General features: G+C 37.1%; 1 protein-coding gene and 1 long non-coding RNA gene across 5 annotated transcripts in view; one reads left to right on the top strand and one right to left on the bottom strand.

Annotated features, from left to right (window-relative positions):
* The window catches only part of LOC6032691, a 79,796-nt gene that overhangs the window by 49,126 nt on the left and 10,123 nt on the right, over nt 1-20,547 (top strand). Inside the window, exons 1-2 of one of the 4 annotated variants that reach the window (XM_038249838.1) lie at nt 2,161-2,521; nt 3,256-3,495. The exons of 1 other annotated variant lie outside the window; for it this stretch is intronic. In XM_038249838.1, coding sequence (XP_038105766.1) covers nt 3,436-3,495 — 60 coding nt within the window. In that variant the 5' untranslated portion in view covers nt 2,161-2,521; nt 3,256-3,435. 2 more of the 4 variants (XM_038249839.1, XM_038249837.1) reach the window with 2 other exon arrangements.
* On the bottom strand, nt 10,308-11,906 carry LOC119765604. Its single transcript, XR_005276837.1, has 2 exons — nt 11,794-11,906; nt 10,308-11,735 (listed from the first exon to the last, which is right to left on the bottom strand). It is a non-coding gene; the product is annotated as an uncharacterized LOC119765604 (long non-coding RNA).

Genomic DNA, 20,547 nt, shown 5'->3' with positions numbered 1-20,547 from the left:
ATACTTAAAATGATTTAATAACATGGAATACTTGAAATAGTTGAAATCCTTGAATTACTTGAATACTATATCTGAAACATCAAATAATTAAGTAATCAAAATACTTCAAACACTTTAAATACAAAAAAAAATCCTTCAGATTTCAAGAACAAAGTACAAGATATTTTTCTCTTTCTTTCTGAAAAGCACACGAGTTTTAACCAAATTATATCATTAACTCAAAAGTGATTAAAATGCATATGGGGCATTTATGCGAACAGGGGCAGTCAGGTATACTTGAAAAATATGAATTACTTCAAAATATAAAAAATAGTTGGAATATTTGAAATACTTGAAATTGATTAATTACTTTAAATACTTGAAAAATACAATTCATAAATTACAACAATGCCATAAAGTTCTTGAAAATACTTAAAATATCATAATACTTTTAAGATCATACTCATTAATTGCCTTAAAAATAATTAAAAAAAAAATAAAAATTAAAATTAAAATAAACATATTAAAAATTGAAATAAAAACCTTTAAAAAACAAATATTTAAAACACTCAAATTGATTTGAATGATTAAAGTTCTTAGATATCGATAACTATTCAACATAATAAAAAAAAACTTCAAATACAATCTACACAAAATCTCACGAATCGACCGGCTCATTTCAGCAAATCGATGCAACAACAATTTGCTTCGCTGTGATCTTTTTTAAATGTTTAAAAAATTAAATTTATTCTTAGTTCTAGTTTTTTTCAGATATTTGATTACGTTAAAATTGACATTAAAACAGAGCCAATTCCTGTAGCATTTCTCACATTCCTTGTCACTCCTATGAGATGTTCAAACTGACATGGTGGGCGTCTCTGATGACTAGGATTACTGTATTGCAATGGAGCATTTCCATTCAAGCAGTTTTTGTTTTTTTTTTTTTCTACAATGTATTCCTTATGAGAGAACTGAAATTTCTACCACTCGAATCGAGTATTCCATTGAATCGGGTACTCAATTGAGAATTGGGTACTAAACTGCCCATGATCGCATAAATGTCCCATATGCATTTTCATCACTTTTGAGTTATTGATGCAGTTTGGTTCAAAATCGTGTGCTCTTTCTAAAGAGCCTATAACATCCAGTAGTTTGTTCTAGAAATCGGGAGGAAATCCAGTTTTTTCGTGAAAACTTAACACGTAGCCTTATGTGTGGGACAAACTTCAAATGCCTTTTTCTCAGTTTGCTGTTTTTGCATATGGGACATTTATGCGAACATGGGCAGTAAAGCCCTATGTAAATTTTTATGTACAACGGTAAAAACACGATCAAAAACCATTTCTGATCACTTTTTTTCATTATAATGCAATTTTTTTTTGACAGGACAACTTTTTTTTCGATGGATCAACTATGGTCCCCTTGGAACGAGCTGTCAAGTAGGAGCTTTTCTGTCAAGAAGGACCGCGAGGTTAATTTTTCAAAATTGATTTAAAAATTAATTTTAAACTTTTTGTGGTCGTACAAAGGGTCATTGTACTCAGAAAAATAAGCTTCATCGCTGTAAACAATAATATCAGCAATCTAAGCTTCATTTTAGGACCCAATTCTTTAACCGCCGAAAGAGTAACTGGGATGAAAATTGAACTTTTAGAGTGATTCTTATTTAGTATACATTCTAATAAGCTTCTATAGAATGGCGTATGACTACGCATACATTTTGCATTGTATTTTTTTAGAGATTTTTAATGAGATTTGTATTTTTTTTTTTGTAAAAGAGAAATTCCTCTATTTTTAATTAAACATTAATTTTAAAAATTTTAACGGTGTTGCTTCATGTAAGGGGTTAGACACTAATTGAATTACTGTACCAAAGGTTCAAATTGCTTAATCAGATTCTATCTTGTGAAATATATCACCCGAAAATCTAGCCCATTGCGCAAAATTTCCAACCCCTTTCATCATCTGCATCGAACCAGTAGCTTCCGGATCACCCTGTGCTTCGACAAAACTTCAATTTTGTTTGAAAGACTGTACCCGGTCCAGCACCAGTACTACTACGGCCGGTTCCGCACACATAGCCACATGGTATACATGAAAACTCATAACCAAAATAAAGAACCCCGGTTTTGTATACAAACAAATGCGAACTCTTGGAGAGTGTCTGGATGTCGTCGTCGTCGTCGGTGACTGTACTCTCTCATTCACTTGGGCGCACTCGGAGCACGTTCAGTGTCGTTTTCCCTCGCAAAATCCGGTTTCTTACGTGTCGATTCCCGTTGCACACCCTGTGCAATCCGATATAGTGCCGATTTGGGGCCGTTTTCGTGCTGTGCTGTGTTTTTGAATGTGTATTTCGTGTCGATTTTGGTCCAGATTGCGCCCAAAATTTGAACGGCGGCCGCCATTTTGAAACCTCGACGTCGACATTCATTGTCCCGGCAAAATTAATGTCAAAGAACTTTGACAGCGCGCACGTCAAATCCGCGAGGGGTGTCACACGGTGCGATTTTGGCGGCAATCGGTTTTGGTGAGGTGTTGCGTAAGTGGATCTTATTGGGGATTTATTTGGTGGATCCCAGTTGGAAACCGGAGCAAGAATTGACCGCAGATTGGCGCTGACCAGTTGGAAATTTTCCGGTCAGCTCGAGAACGAACAGGAAACCTAACTTGTGTACGGTGAATGAGTGCTCGAGGGGGAAGACACTCACGCACACATCGGCAAACTGGTTCGCGCGGGAACCAATCAGCGACGAGGAAGGCATTGAAGTTCGTTACGCGGCACACCAATACAGCCAGATCGCAGTAGGCGCGTGTGTGAGTGCGTACGGGGCAACGTTCTAGTAGGGACTACCGGGATGTTGGTGTTTCCCTCCGTTCCTAAACTTTAGTCGAGTACGAGAGCCGGTTCGTATGAAGTGTGTGCAGAGCGCGCGCGAACGACCACGACCAGAACCCCAGAAACGACGACGACGGTGGCGACGAACTGCGACAGAGAGGCGAAACTAGGCCCCTCAGACAAGGATAATCCCGCGTGATCTAGTAGGCCTCCCCTTCACGTTTGTTGTGTGTTGTGTGTGTACGTCTCTGCAAGAAGAAGAGTGCATGTAACTAGGCAACCATCACCATAACTACCTCGTCTCGGTACCTTCATCCCCTGTTCATCAACGTTCTGGAAGATCGTTCTTTCCGGGAAGTGCGCGCCTATGTGAATTGGTTTTTGTTTTGTTCCCCATCGTGCCCATTGGAAATAAATAACAAAAAATAAAATTAAAGAGCGAAGAAGATAAGCCGAAACCCGAAGTGAGCGCGCTAATGAGCAAAAGGAGGGGAAAACGTGAAAAAAATCCTGCTGGCGGAAATTTAATCCCAAAAGTCAATTAATTCTTACGGGAATTCAACAACCTTTTCTACGACAACAAAGTGTATGTGATCTGTGTTTTCTGAAGCGCCAAGATGTTTGAACTAGAGGAGATGAGTAGTGGATTCCACGACGTGTTACTCAACAAATACAATGTAAGTATTGAAAAACGTAATTTTTGGGGGTGTTAAAGATTTGATAAGTATAACTTAAGTTAACTTTTGTAAGAGTTCTGAATGTGTTCTACAAGATTCTATCAACATATAAAGTATATAAAGTAGTTGGATAAAGTTTCAAACTATTATAACTTTGAAGGAACGTAAAGCTCCCAAAAAGAAGACCATTAACCTCCCGCTCGTCCTATTCACCTCGTGGGAACAATTTGGGTACAACCCGCCGACAAAACTCCATCAAACGTCCAAATGAAGTTCAAGGCCAGAAAGCCGGTCGTGTATTTTTATGTCTAGTTTTGCCTACTCCACGAATCCCGAACCGCGCTCCGTTGCTCTTTCTCGCTCGCGCTCGCGAGGTCGTCGTGAGCAGCACAACCCCAACAAATCATTCAAGTAGTCGTCGTGCCGGCTCTTCTAATGTTGCGAAAAAGCACGTGCTTTTTCGCCTACTTGCCTCCTGTTCGCTGGCTGTCAACCAAAGTTATTACATCAAAGTTGAGTTTGGACAACCAGAATATCGGTTTACAAAATTCTCAAATATCATTTGTTTACTTTCGAAATGATTAGAATCACCTCCAATTTAGAAAATAATCAAATATCTGATTTTTCAGATTTTCACCTGTTAACGTAGGACTACGTTATTTCTATGAAAACATTTTTCTCTTAAATGCATAAAATCATAGAAAAATATATATTTAAAATTTTGAATTAAAATTTCATGAATAAATAATATTAGTAAATTCTAAACAAATCAACGTGTTAGAAATTTTCTACATTTTCGCAAATCTGTTATTCAAACAAATTTGGAGGCAGTACAAAAATGCTGTGATATGTTATATTAAAATTTTAAACAGAAAACAAATTTTACGAGATTACACCGTTTTTGATAATATTCTTTTTATGTCAAAATAGTGTTCATCAAAAATCACATCGATGATACTTAAAGTCTAAAAAAAGGTCAAGGTCTGATTCTTGACCTCGGAATTTGCCATGCATCAAAAAGTGTAAACTGTGTCATTTTTGTTGACGTAGGACTACGTTTAACGATCCTATTTTTTAAATATTCATCAATATATTTTTCTTGAATATTTTAAACTTAATTTTAACAGAACAGACCTGATTTCACAATTCCCTACTAAATAAGTCTAACGGACCGGCATCGTCGTCACTCAAAATATTGACACAAATATTCGTCACCTCGGCTCTTTTTCTACATAAAAAGCCGCTCTTATTTACCAAACACGTGTTCACAATATGTGCGACTCGGACTACGTAGAAAGCATAATAAACAACAACAAAAAGAGGTTTCGCACATATTCAGGCTAAATCCTCTGAATCTGGACCGCTCTCGCCATCAGTTCAATACCCCCCACCGACAAAGGCGAACCAATTTTTGGCGCCAAAAGTGACTTGAGCGCAAATTGAGTGCAAATCACTTAACGCCTTTCAGGTAGGACAACTTTTACAGCCCCCCATAATGTGTCGCTTTCGAGGGGGGCGTTTCACCGAACCTTGGAGCTTAAGAAGTGCCATTTAATGGCTTTATTGAACACTCTACAAATCTTTTCAAACTGTTTATTAGCTGCAGGATGTCCCCGATTGGTTCGCACCCCTGGAGGTATGCAACCCGGGACAAATTGCAGACGACATTCCTAAGCTCGTGGAGAGAGAGATTTGTTCGCGCAGAAAAGGGATTCTCCTCGAGAATTTATTACCCTCAACCCTGTGAGCTGTGACGAGAATTAAAAGGCCTTGCCACATAAAGCTGGCACGAAGGTTCAGGGGTAAAAGTTTAAATTGCCACAGCACCAGGAGGAAATGTTGTAAAACTGTTTTTCTGCTAAACTGGGGTTTTCAACTCCTCTTCCTGGCCCTTTTTTAGATTTTGCTACCCCAGATTGTCAAACATTTAAATGCAAGAAGACAAGAAAGAAAAGGGACCACAAAGGCAGGCAGGCAGTTGCTGGGAAAACTGACCTAAACCAATAAGCAAACGATCGGGGATCGTAAAATAGCTTGCATCGTACAAAGCGGTCGTCGGGAATTCACGCACCGTGAAGTGATTTATTAGCCGAAATGGCTCTTTGGGTTTCCTTCTTTTTTTTTGTATCGTTGTTGTTGTTGAACCCGCAAAAAAAGGTTACCTGGGTTCAGCGTTTCAACTTTTGATGAGATTTGAACAGAATTGTGATTCTTATGTTTTTATTTTTCAACGCCATGTTTAAAAAAGTTTTCCGAAGTGGAATACCACCTTAACAAGCCTCAAAAAGGTGGAATGACTTTTTGTAATTACTTATTATTTTTCAAACAAAAAGCTAAATCATGCAATCTTTTGTTATCAAACGTTAATCCAGTAGCACTTCTATAGCAAATCTAAGCATATGCAAGAAATAGTATTTGAAAATAATCTAAAATCCATGTTTTGCCTTTTTTAGGCAGTTAATGGTAGTCCTACGTCAAATATATTCAAAGTTTTTCAAGCAATGTCAAAGGGAGATAGAGGAATTGTAAACAAATAACTGCCCATGTTAGTGAATGATGACATTGTTTATTTACAATAACATTACGGCCATTTTACATTGTTTTACTTGAAAGACTATAAACAGAGTTGACGAAGGACTACCACGAACTGAAACAAAAAGATGTAAAACTTTGCTTTTAAATGTTGTGTAAAAATTGTTCCTTATTTAACTTAATTTAATGGAGAAGTTTCACACAAATGACGTAGGACTACATTTTTTTTGGAAATTTTAATTTAAATTCCTTTGAAAAAACAATTCTACTTTTTTTACGAAACTTAAATTATGAAGCGAAAAACTAATTTTTTCTCCAGTCTTTAATTTCTTAATTTAGCAATATTGAAATTAATTCAAATGACAACCGGAAACATCAATTCAGATTGTTTTCCAGCAATTTACGATCACAAAATTAAACACAATTCCTCGTTACCTGCCTGTAACTTCCCCAAATTAAGCTTTCCACCCGAAAACACAAGCCCAACTCCCTTAAATTCTGCCGCCCTGGTGCTCCAAAAAGCTCACCAGACAACCCTTCCAAAAAGCGCTACCAAAAATGTCTACGTTGGGGCAACTCCCACGCAGAGTGGGAGTTCCCCCCTCCATCACACAAATAAAACACGCAAACTCGTCGAAAGCTCGGCTCGTCCTGGCAAAAAACAGCAACGAAAAAAAAGGACCTTGACGAAAATTGCATGCGTGGTACCAGTTTCGTCCCCTTTGGGGCCAAATTTATCGTGAGGAGCAATCACGATTTTTTCATGGAAATTGCACAGTTGAAAATTTGAAGAAAAAAAATCAAAATACACAAATTGTTTGAAAATGTCTTCTAGAAAAACACGAAAAAATAATAAAAATTAATTCTGATAAAAACTTTTTAACCGTGTATCAAAGTTGGCTAGGACGCCGGTTGGCGGCCCGAACAGAAAATCATGGGCACCTAGATCGTCGCACGGGTTGCGTTCAGTGGAATGGGGCAGATGGACCATCATCATCAGCATTATCGACATATCTCTCTTGGCCAGCGAAACGGGTTGTTGTGTGATGAGAAAAATTGAGATCAAGGTTGGCCCAGCCGGAGAACCTTCGGTAAAAAGAGGCGGGAGATTTTTAATGGGATGGAAAAGATGGCCATGGATTAAAAAATTAAATTGTGCTAATTTTGGAGATGAAACTATTTTTTTAGTTGAATGTAATCCTACGTCATTTTTTAACATTGTTGAAGTGGTATTCCACTGCGAGAACCTTTGTTTACAAATTTGCAAAGTTTTGACAGTTTCTGTGATTGTGTTTGGTGTTTGAATAGATCCTCTGCGGCAAACTATCCCAAAGTTTCCTGCAGTGTAATACCACCTTAAGATTGACAAAATATATCTATTTTTAACTTGAACTTGACTTGAAAGTTTACGAATGTTCTGAAATGGATCATTCGGTATTGGTATTATGAAATTGCACGCTTGCCTTTTTAATTATTTTTTGTTGATGACGTAGGACTACGCATATCTGTTATAATTTTAAGTTTCAATTTTCTCAGATTTATTTCGAGTCTATCTCAAGAAATAAACAAGCCATAAATAAAATCGTCTGTTCTAATTTTACGCCTCAAATTTCCCTTTATTCCAACATTTTTTTCCTCCAGTCTAAAACAATCACTTTTACTGCGCTTTTCCGAAAGCAATAAATTTTCCTTCCAATACACATTCACACACACTCGTAGAATGAAACTCCACTAAATCACTTCATTCATGGTTGGGCTGCCATGGTCGGCTGGTAATAGAGAGAAAAAGAAACAAGACAACTTGTAACACTTCGTTTTTACTCTGATTCTTGTTCTACAGAGAGGGACTCCGGTCGTCATTAAGAATCTCGTGATCGTAAACCCACCGCCGACTTAGTGCGAGCACTGGAGCGATCATGTGCATCGACCAGGCTTAAGCTCACGATTTTCGAGGTGGAAGCAGACGTTTAAGTGATTCCGGGCTCATTTTCGATGTGGGAACCGATTTGGAGGTGTGATTGTTTCCCACGGAGTTTCGTAATTTATCAATTTATTGCGTGCCCTCTGATTTTTTTTTAATTCTGTGCAAATATCAACATAAGTAATGCCAACAATTAACGAATGCTATGCAGTGCTATGATTGTCATCAAGCAGTCTCAAACGTCACCTTGCAACAACAACAAAACCGCAAACCGACAACTTCTTCGTTCCATGGCCTGCTATTCAGACACAAGAACCACACCGCACAATGGTCTTCTTCTGTCTTGATAGACACCACTCAGATCAACGCTAGTAGATTACCAGACCAGACGAAACTCATTATCGTGGTACTCCCATCAGATTTAACTCTTGTTACTCCTCCATTTGTTCCGAGTAGTTGGTACCGACAGGTTCATGGCCCTCTGTTGGTCGGTCTGTTTTTCCTCACCAGAGAGATACCCATGCAGAGTCCTTTGTCCGACACTTTCAAGTGTTGCCGCGCTCTGGTTGTTCTCCAAACTATGTTTTTTTTTTCGCCCAGTTCAACCGGGATTCGGTTCAACTCCCGCGTGAAATATGCGGGTTGCGAGCGCAAAATTTGCATTACATTACCGATTCGCAACTTCTGCAGCCGATTCATCCCATCCGGTCTCGGCCCCGTTCAGTTGTTCATGAATATTCCAATTGGAGCAACAGCGCGGATGAACGAAATTCGCCTGTCCGAATCCTTGGCCTACTTGGATGTCTGTAGGGTTTTATGTTTTTTTTCACGTTGCAAAACTTTCACGAGCGGAAGCTGTCAATTGCAGACGTCCTCGTCGCAGTAGTCGTTGCCTTGTGCGCTCACCCGACGATCTCCATGGAGAAAAGACGCAGATGATGACAACTATGGTGCGCTTACGTAACTCCGGGACCGGTGCTTCTGTTACAGTGTTCTCCTTTGGATCAGCCGCCCCTGGCAACTGGAAAAACGTGTGTTGACAACACGTGACCGGATGTTGTGGATTGGTGGATCTGCGGCGGATGAAAAAAAATCAAAAATGCAATTTAATTATGTAAGCAGTAGTCCTACGTCAAATTATTTGCAGAGTAAATAGGCAAATCTGAACTACTTCAACTCAAAAGAATAAAATAAAGTGACAAACTGATGTTTATCAAGAATGTTATGTTTTGCCCACGACCGGGTACGTAATTATGATAAAATAATAAAAAAAAGCCGCCCTGGTGCTCCAAAAAGCTCACCAGACAACCCTTCCAAAAAGCGCTACCAAAAATGTCTACGTTGGGGCAACTCCCACGCAGAGTGGGAGTTCCCCCCTCCATCACACAAATAAAACACGCAAACTCGTCGAAAGCTCGGCTCGTCCTGGCAAAAAACAGCAACGAAAAAAAAGGACCTTGACGAAAATTGCATGCGTGGTACCAGTTTCGTCCCCTTTGGGGCCAAATTTATCGTGAGGAGCAATCACGATTTTTTCATGGAAATTGCACAGTTGAAAATTTGAAGAAAAAAAATCAAAATACACAAATTGTTTGAAAATGTCTTCTAGAAAAACACGAAAAAATAATAAAAATTAATTCTGATAAAAACTTTTTAACCGTGTATCAAAGTTGGCTAGGACGCCGGTTGGCGGCCCGAACAGAAAATCATGGGCACCTAGATCGTCGCACGGGTTGCGTTCAGTGGAATGGGGCAGATGGACCATCATCATCAGCATTATCGACATATCTCTCTCTTGGCCAGCGAAACGGGTTGTTGTGTGATGAGAAAAATTGAGATCAAGGTTGGCCCAGCCGGAGAACCTTCGGTAAAAAGAGGCGGGAGATTTTTAATGGGATGGAAAAGATGGCCATGGATTAAAAAAATTAAATTGTGCTAATTTTGGAGATGAAACTATTTTTTTTTTAGTTGAATGTAATCCTACGTCATTTTTTTAACATTGTTGAAGTGGTATTCCACTGCGAGAACCTTTGTTTACAAATTTGCAAAGTTTTGACAGTTTCTGTGATTGTGTTTGGTGTTTGGAATAGATCCTCTGCGGCAAACTATCCCAAAGTTTCCCGCAGTGTAATACCACCTTAAGATTGACAAAATATATCTATTTTTAACTTGAACTTGACTTGAAAGTTTACGAATGTTCTGAAATGGATCATTCGGTATTGGTATTATGAAATTGCACGCTTGCCTTTTTAATTATTTTTTGTTGATGACGTAGGACTACGCATATCTGTTATAATTTTAAGTTTCAATTTTCTCAGATTTATTTCGAGTCTATCTCAAGAAATAAACAAGCCATAAATAAAATCGTCTGTTCTAATTTTACGCCTCAAATTTCCCCCTTTATTCCAACATTTTTTTTCCTCCAGTCTAAAACAATCACTTTTACTGCGCTTTTCCGAAAGCAATAAATTTTCCCTTCCAATACACATTCACACACACTCGTAGAATGAAACTCCACTAAATCACTTCATTCATGGTTGGGCTGCCATGGTCGGCTGGTAATAGAGAGAAAAAAGAAACAAGACAACTTGTAACACTTCGTTTTTTACTCTGATTCTTGTTCTACAGAGAGGGGACTCCGGTCGTCATTAAGAATCTCGTGATCGTAAACTCCACCGCCGACTTAGTGCGAGCACTGGAGCGATCATGTGCATCGACCAGGCTTAAGCTCACGATTTTCGAGGTGGAAGCAGACGTTTAAGTGATTCCGGGCTCATTTTCGATGTGGGAACCGATTTGGAGGTGTGATTGTTTCCCACGGAGTTTCGTAATTTATCAATTTATTGCGTGCCCTCTGATTTTTTTTTAATTCTGTGCAAATATCAACATAAGTAATGCCAACAATTAACGAATGCTATGCAGTGCTATGATTGTCATCAAGCAGTCTCAAACGTCACCTTGCAACAACAACAAAAAACCGCAAACCGACAACTTCTTCGTTCCATGGCCTGCTATTCAGACACAAGAACCACACCGCACAATGGTCTTCTTCTGTCTTGATAGACACCACTCAGATCAACGCTAGTAGATTACCAGACCAGACGAAACTCATTATCGTGGTACTCCCATCAGATTTAACTCTTGTTACTCCTCCATTTGTTCCGAGTAGTTGGTACCGACAGGTTCATGGCCCTCTGTTGGTCGGTCTGTTTTTCCTCACCAGAGAGATACCCATGCAGAGTCCTTTGTCCGACACTTTCAAGTGTTGCCGCGCTCTGGTTGTTCTCCAAACTATGTTTTTTTTTTCGCCCAGTTCAACCGGGATTCGGTTCAACTCCCGCGTGAAATATGCGGGTTGCGAGCGCAAAATTTGCATTACATTACCGATTCGCAACTTCTGCAGCCGATTCATCCCATCCGGTCTCGGCCCCGTTCAGTTGTTCATGAATATTCCAATTGGAGCAACAGCGCGGATGAACGAAATTCGCCTGTCCGAATCCTTGGCCTACTTGGATGTCTGTAGGGTTTTATGTTTTTTTTCACGTTGCAAAACTTTCACGAGCGGAAGCTGTCAATTGCAGACGTCCTCGTCGCAGTAGTCGTTGCCTTGTGCGCTCACCCGACGATCTCCATGGAGAAAAGACGCAGATGATGACAACTATGGTGCGCTTACGTAACTCCGGGACCGGTGCTTCTGTTACAGTGTTCTCCTTTGGATCAGCCGCCCCTGGCAACTGGAAAAACGTGTGTTGACAACACGTGACCGGATGTTGTGGATTGGTTGGATCTGCGGCGGATGAAAAAAAATCAAAAATGCAATTTAATTATGTAAGCAGTAGTCCTACGTCAAATTATTTGCAGAGTAAATAGGCAAATCTGAACTACTTCAACTCAAAAGAATAAAATAAAGTGACAAACTGATGTTTATCAAGAATGTTATGTTTTGCCCACGACCGGGTACGTAATTATGATAAAATAATAAAAAAAGCTTTTTTCAAAATTATATTTTTTTTAATCTAAGAATTAAATTCTGAACTTTTTAACCACAAAAATTGTTTATTTTAAAAATATCAACATTTTAGTTATGAAATCATAAAATTTTCAGAATTATATTAAAATTGAAAATTTTTAGATTCTAAATTTCTATAAATTTAAGGTCCTGAAATTCTGAAATCTTTAAAATTCTAAAATAAAATTCTCAATTGAGAAATTCCGAATTCTAGGATTATTTAATATTGAAATAAAAAAAATCTAATATTTTTTTTATTATCAGGTGTTTTGAATTTTTAAATTTTTAAATTTTCAAATTTCAAGATCCTCTAATTATAAAGTTCTGAAATGTTGAAATCCTAAAATTCCTAAATTATAAAAAAAATCTTAAGTTCTGAAGTTCTTAAATTCTCAAATAAAATCATTCTAAAATTCTCTTATTTTTAAATTCTAAAATGATCAAAATGAAAATTTATGAACCCCAAAATTCCAAATTTCTGAGATTTTTAAATTATTTAATTTACAATTCTGAAACTCAAAAACTCTCTCTTCTTTGTCTCAGTTTAGATATGGCTTTTTTTAATTTTATTAAAAATTTATCGCGCAGAACGTGACAAAAATCATGGTAAAAAAAATTGCTCCTGACATTATTGACCTAGAACTACGCCACCTTTAAAGAATTTTGCGGTGACTTATCAAAACAAACGATAAAAATCGACTTTTTTCGACTCAGATTAGCAAAGTCATCCCCATTCAGAACCAAAGTTAATCTTTCATCGTATTTACGATATGCATTCCAAAAGTATTGCAAATTCTGACAAGTCACGCGGAGCTACCTCCAGAAAGAATTAACCTTTCTTTTGTGAGCTTTTCTTTACTTTCGTACTAATCCTATTTTCTTAGGCGTTTCCAAAAAGTGCAGCATTCTCTGCAAGAAAGGGGTATTGATCTTTGACCAAAGCCGGTAATTAACGTCGGAAAGAAGGTCGATAGAATAATAGGGGGTTTGGAGGAAGAGATGTGTCATAAATCAATAAACAGCCAGGCAGGCAAAATTGGGTTTTCTTTCTTCGTCAAGGGGATTGTGCTAATGGGTTGTGGAATTCACACTTGAATTTAGTACTGTGGGAGGCGGGGTTTGAAATTTAGTTTAGTACAGAAAATTTGAAAATGTATAAGTTGTAATAAAAATTGCTTCGCTTGGAGACGTTGATTTACACGGTTTGCAGACTGGACTTCGTCATGTTAATGATTTATTCCTTGCTCAGGTTGCCTAGAAACCATAAAAGCCGTTAGGAAAAGGATTTGAAAAACGGAAAGAATTGATACTCCATTTTTGTAAGGGGATAAGGGAAACTTTCCATAGTATTTCTAAATAACCTTCTTTTTAAATTTGGCAGTTTTTAATTTTTGAATTAAAAAATGTATAACCATGAAAAATGTTTTTTTTGCATGGAAATAGCATCAATTAATTTTAAAACAAAAATCTATTAAAATTCTTTCATCCATAACTCGCTAAGAAATCTAATTTGGACAGCTTTCCGCCCCCCAACAGCAAAAAGCTCAAATCCAAAAGTCAAAACCCCAATTTTCCCAGTCAATCGGAGCAGAACGAAACCTTCCCACCGGCCCAAGATTTTCGAGCCACACATCTTTCCTTCGGCAGACAACAATTCAGAGAGCTGAAAAATGGAGGGAAAAGAACTAGCAAGAGGTGTGTGTGTTCACAACATTGAGCAGAAACCGGTTTTTGGGCTCGCTCGCAGTTCTTGAATCCCATTCCGTCCAAGTTCCTTTTATGTTTGCGGGTATAAAAATAAAAATTCTGTTCTTGTTCCTCTCCTCTCAGTGGAGAGGAAGATTTCAGAAGGGGGAATCGAAAATGGGAGAAAAAGTTTCTCAGCTTGAGAAGGTTTCGAAAAACAGCCTACTATTTCATTGTTCTCCATGGTAGATGTTTCTTGACCCTACTCTTCGGCTAGCTGTCAAGAATCAAGATGATGTAAACTAGGTGATAACATTGATAGGATCACTGAAACAATTTTACAGTGTAGACATGTTTTACCAAGTAATTACACGCTGAAAAGAAATTACACAAAATTCGACTTCGGATTGTTCACCTTAATGTTCAATCATCTTGTTCCACTCTGGACAATGGTCCCAACAAGAAAGAACTCAGAGACCTTCAGCGAATTCCACAAAAGAGCCTCCGGGCGGGCCCCATTCGGACCAGAGTCGCAGAACTCCGCAGTCAGGCCAGATTCTTGCTAGAGCCTTTCTCAGTTCAGTTCGCATGGAACCCGCGTTCACGTGGTTATGTTTTCGTGGCTTATCGCGCGCGCTCGTCAAGGAAAGGGAAGGAGATTTCTTTTTTTGTTTTGTAAGAACTTGCCCCTTCAGAAACGTGCTTTCCGGGAAGGATGAAGTTTAAATCTGGTTTTTATTTTTATTTTATTTTTTCGCTTCTGTTTTCATTTGTTTTCACAACAGTAGGAAAAAACGCACAAATACATTTGAAAGATGTTTTTGTTTTCATCCTCCGCTAATTTGGGGTTGTTTTGATCCATGTCTTATTGGTGGAGAGAGGTGAAGCTATTATTAGACCTATGAGCCCCTGGGATTCGTTGGGGTCGTTTCAAATGCAACAGGACACTCAACCACTCAAATTTTTTTATGATTTAGAAAAAAAACTGTTTTTAATCATCGGATTTTCCTGCCGCCCAATGAAAACTCCATAATCGTTTATTGGAAAATAACTGCCTTCCACTAGAAAACGCATTAGCGAAAACCTTAAACGATCGTAGTAGGCACACGGCGGCGTATAATAATTCCTCACGGGGAGGAAAAAACACTTTCTAATTATATCAAGGCTTACTTTGACGTAGACATCATTTCGTAGGCCAAGTGGATGGGAAGCTAGCTGGTGGGTATTTAAAAAACGATTCCAAATCGGAACCAGATTAAGAGGAGGAAAAAGAGGTGGTCAGGTGTAGCAGAAGGGGAAAATCCTCATGGAAACCTGCCTTCCTCTGATTAATCTGATTTTCCACATATTCATTTCCCCTTTCCGAGAGAAGAGAGTGTATTTTCATGATTTATTTTTGTTGTTGGAGGGCACGTTGATGCTTTGAGGAAGAAATATTATTATTATGCACTAAAAAACGAGTTAAGCTAGTTTAGTTAAATTTCACTTGATTTATTTCATTGTAAGAAATATTTTAAATACCTACCTCAAAACATTAAAAAAAGGGTTGTTCCACTGTAAATGTCACACAGACACACTGCGAAATGTCATTTTTAACCCGCTCTATTTAAATTCTAAAATACCAAAATTTCGAAAACCCTGAATCTCAAATTTCGAAAAAAATCTAAAATTCTATAATTTTTTGAAATTTTTTGAAATTTTTAAAATTCTATTAAATTCTTGAAATTCTATTAAATTCTTAAAATTCTATTAAATTCTTAAAATTATTAAAATTATTAAAATTCTTAAAATTATTAAAACGCTAAAAATCCTAAAAATTCTTAAATTCTTAAAATTCTTAAAATTTCTAAAATTCTTAAAATTCTAAAAATTCCTCAAATCTTTAAAATTCTTCAAATTCTTTAAAATTCTTAATATTCTTCAAATTCTTAAAATTCTTAAAATTCTTCAAATTCTTAAAAATTTTAAAATTCCTCAAATTCTTAAAATTATTCAAATTCTTAATATTTGTAAAATTATTACAATTCTTAAAATTCATAGAATTCATAAAATTCATAAAATTCTTAAAATTCTTAAAATTCTTAAAATTCTTAAAATTCTTAAAATTCTTAAAATTCTTAAAATTCTTAAAATTCTTAAAATTCTTGAAATTCTTAAAATTCTTAAAATTCTTAAAATTCTTAAAATTCTTAAAATTCTTAAAATTCTTAAAATTCTTAAAATTCTTAAAATTCTTAAAGTTCTTAAAGTTCTTAAAATTCTAAAAATTCTTGAAGTTCTTAAAATTCTTAAAATTCTTAAAATTCTTAAAATTCTTAAAATTCTTAAAATTGTTAAAATTTTTAAAAGCATTTTTGCTTACCATTCCAAAGGACGGAGGATCGAAGCCCGCCTCGAGCGACTTTGATTTTTCGTTCATATTCATCATTTCAAATTTATGTGTCCTTAACTTTCTCGTTGGGAGCAGATGGGAATCGAACCCAGAACCATTCGCTTACAAAGCGAACACCGTAACCAGTCAGCCACGGCCGCTCCCAAAAAAAAAATTCTTAAAATTCTTAAAATTTATTAAAATTCTTAAAATTTTTAAAATTCTTAAAATTCTTAAATATCTTAAAATTCTTAAAATTCTTAAAATTCTTAAAATTCTTAAAATTCTTAAAATTCTTAAAATTCTTAATATTCTTAAAATTCTTAAAATTTTTAAAATTCTTAAAATTCTTAAAATTTCTTAAAATATTTAAAAATTTCTTAAAATTCTTAAAATTCTTAAAAAAAAATTTTAAAAAGTTTAAAGCTTTTAATTTTTTTTTCTTTTTCTTTTTAAAAATTAAAAAAATCAAAAAAAATCTTAAAATTCCAATTTTTAATTTGGTTTTATTTCTAAAAGTTTTTAAAAGTTCAAAAAAGTTATACCTGAAATAGAATATTGAATGGAAAAAATACCTATTTTAACACAGAGACGGATTAAGATTACAAAATACTTAATATTTTGAAGAAATGAAAATCAAGGTTGCATTAGTTGCTTAAAGTGTCCCTTTTTTAGCCAAGGCTTGTTTTGAGATATCAAAAGTACATTTTGTGTAATGTGTTTGATAATAAAACATTCTGTTTATCTTTTTTGGATACCTTCTTCGCGTTGCTCATTTTCAAATTGGAAGTCAACAAGCTCAAAATTTCCAACAAGAAAATTTCGCAACCTCCAAAATAACAATCGCCCCCAAAGGTCACATCCGCCACTCGAGGAGAGGGCATTGACGTCGTCGTCGTATTTTTTCTACCCAAAAAAGTAAAAGTTCTTGCCAATGTCTACAAAATCGGCACCCTCTTCCTCGGTCAAAGACTCTTGTGCCGCGAAATTGTGATCCTCGACAGTGCGCATGTCCGAATTTTTTTTCTAAATCCTCAGAGTCCAGGATTTTCACTTTCACACAAAGAGAGAGGGGTAGCTATTTTGAGTGTATTGGTGCGAGTCGGGAAAATGTTCCACCTCCGACGAATGGAAACGGAAAAGCACATTTTTCTTTTTGGCGCGCCGGCATTCCATTCCGGTCCCAGGCGCGCTCCTTTTGCTGGAGGAGGACTAGACAGACTTAGAGGGCGCAAGCGCGCGCCCGCAAGGTAGGCAACCCCACCGACACGCGAGCTCTGTGGCGGAATTGCCGGCAGTTTGGGGGGCCACTGAACTGTCTGGCGAATGAATCAGAGTGCTTTCCCCGGGTTTTGGGGGTGGCGACTTTAGAGGATTTGTTTAAATTCTCCCTTTATTTTGTTTTATGTAATTGTTTAATTAATTTTTATCATTTACTTCGCTGAAATCGAAAAGAGAGCTACTCTCGTTTCTCTCTTTTCTCTCAAGACAGTGAGCGCAACGCTCTAGAATTTTGAGAATTGCTCTCTTGCTTACTGTCACGAGTCGCGAGAGAAACGAGAGTTGCACTCTTGCTCACTGTCTTGCCTGGAAATCACTGAGAAAAAATGCAATAACGATGAAATAAATGGTAAAATCAATCCAAACAGTTAAAAATAATAATAATTTGAGTCGACACCCTCTCCCTTGATCCCACTCAATCGTCTAGTGTGAGGTGAAAGTCCTTTTTATCGCAACTGTACTTCAGCGCGAGAGACATCACGTGGTCGGTCGTCGTCTAGGCATCGTTCTAAACGCTTGAAAATCTCCGTTTTGGGGCGCAAAATTTTAAACTTCCTGCCGCGCGGCCCTACCAGGGGAACCAACCTGGCACTGGCCCGGGTGAGAGTGAAAGTTAGTTTTCGGCAAGGAAAATGGGAAAAATCGATTTTTTCGCAAGGTGCAAATTTTTGCGCAATTCCCGGAAGAATTCCGCACATTTTGGCCGGAAGAACAACTTTCAAGCGGAAGTTTCGTGACTTGTGCTGTCTATAGGTCTGGGGGTCCCTCGGAAAGGTCGAACCGGCAAGACCCGTTTTCCGTACTTCCGGATTGGGCCAGGCTCGCAGACTTCCGGGGAAGTTGATCGTTTTTTCGCTATTTATTGTGGTTCTTCCGTGTTGTGCGTGTGACGACCGCACGAAACCATTTGACAGCAGGGCAGCAGCGGGCTCGAGAGGATGAGTTTTTGCCTCGGTTGGATGAATTTTGCTTCCCGTTCCCGGTTCTAATCGTTGATCGTTGATGTGGCACGTGTTTGCTAACAGAGAGCGTATTTTGGTGGTTGGCCAGGTGCTAAAAGTGGGAAATTAGTCATGACTCATGAGGTGTTACATCGATACGAAACCAAATTAAAAAATAATTGACGTGTAATTTGTCACAAACCCAAATTCTAGACAGAAAAAACGTTGAAAACCCATTTTGGTAAAAGTAAATAGACTCGAACCCAAACATCTGCGTTGTTTCCGTTAAAGGAGTATAACGTCAGCTGTCAATCTTGTACACGCTCGTTGAATGTTAAGCAAATTTCCAAAAAAAATGAGACATAGTCATCTTAATAAAATTATACAAGAAACGTATCGAGGTATTAGAAATGTGAACTGAGCAGTTCTCCCAAGAGTGAGCAAATTTATTGGAAATAAATACACTCTAAAAAAATTACTAATTTTTCTAATTTGACTTTTTACACTAAAAGGAATTGCGCAAGTTAACCATTTTTGAAATTCTCGTTTTGGATTAGTTTCGTCTAGTTTGCAAACTAAGATTCCCGTAATGGAATAACATCTTAAGTGTTTCTCGTAAACTGTAGCAAAATTTCCATACAAATTACAAAAAAAAACGAAGCGTATCATAGCCCACGGTCCTCTTCCACTAAGAGCGTAACGTAATAAAAGAACGCTTAAGAAGATTCAATGGTTAATCTCAGTTTTGGTTACATTCGAACCTACTCAAAAATGAGTAAATGGGGCTTAGGTTAGAGCTGAGAAAAATTAACTCAAATTTTGTTGACGTCTGAGTGTAATTCTCTCAAATCTAAGTTTTCTTCAAAATCGAACCTACTAAAACATTTGTAAATGAGGCTTAGGTCAGAACTGAGTAAATTTCACTGTTTTATTGTAGGAATCTGAGTGAAATTCAGTAAAATCTCAGTGAACCTACTCAAAAATGAGAAAATGGGCCTAGGCAGAGCTGAGTAAATTTTACTCAATTTTCGTAAAGTTTGAGTGAATTTCACTCCAATCTCAGTTTTCATTTAAATTTTGCCTACTCAAAAATGAGTAAATAGGGCTAAATGAATTTTACTACGTTTTTGTTGAAGTCTGAGTGACATTCACTCAAATCTCAAATTTCATTAAAATAAAACCTACTCAAAAATTAGTAAATGAGGCTTAGGTCAGAACTGAGTAAATTTCACTAAATTTTTGTAGAAACCTGAGTGAAATCCACTAAAATCTCAGTGAACCTACTCAAAAATTAGAAAATGGGGCCTAGGTCAGAGCTGAGTAAATTTTACTCAATTTTCGTAAAGTTTGAGTGAATTTCACTCCAATCTCAGTTTTCATTTAAATTTTGCCTACTCAAAAATGAGTAAATAGGGCTAAATGAATTTTACTACGTTTTTGTTGAAGTCTGAGTGACATTCACTCAAATCTCAAATTTCATTAAAATAAAACCTACTCAAAAATTAGTAAATGAGGCTTAGGTCAGAACTGAGTAAATTTCACTAAATTTTTGTAGAAACCTGAGTGAAATCCACTAAAATCTCAGTGAACCTACTCAAAAATTAGAAAATGGGGCCTAGGTCAGAGCTGAGTAAATTTTACTCAATTTTCATAAGTTTGAGTGAATTTCACTAAAATCTCAGTTTTTATTGAAATTTTGCCTACTCAAAAATGAGTAAATAGGGCTAAGTGAATTTTTCTAAGTTTTCGTTGAAGTCTGAGTGAAACTAACTCAAATCTCAGCTTTAGTCAAAATCAAACCCACTCAAAAATGAGTAAATTGGGCTTAGGTCAGAGCTGAGCGAATTTCACTGGGTGAGTTCAATCAACTCTCAATTTTCGTCAAAATCGAACCTACTCAAAAATGAGTACTGTTTGTTTCTAAATGGAGTTTTTTTTCGTTATTCTTAATTGCTTTTTCACAACAATGTCAATCAATTATTTTCTCCAAACCTAACCTTCATCAACCTCCTCGACCCGAGTTGTGGTCGGCAACCCATCACTCACAAAATAATAAAGTTCCAATCTTCCTCCCAGAGTCCCGTATCAATAAACCGCCAAGTCACGTCCCCAACTTAACTCCGATCAGGACGTTAATTTGGGTTCGAAATTTTGGCGGGTTCCGGCTATTTTTGTGTTTCAACATTTGGCCCCAAAAGTGGAACGAGTTTTTTTGGCGCGAAATTTTCCGTTTGTTTCCATTGACTCTCTACTTTCTTCTTACGCCAAAACATACACGCTCAGACTCCGTTTTAGCAGCTCAGCTCGGAGA

Source organism: Culex quinquefasciatus, chromosome 1 (genome assembly GCF_015732765.1).
Source record: "Culex quinquefasciatus strain JHB chromosome 1, VPISU_Cqui_1.0_pri_paternal, whole genome shotgun sequence".
NCBI classification, from domain to species: Eukaryota; Metazoa; Arthropoda; class Insecta; order Diptera; family Culicidae; genus Culex; species Culex quinquefasciatus.
The sequence above is the reverse complement of the archived record's forward strand: the minus strand, read 5'-3'. Positions and strand labels throughout refer to the sequence as shown.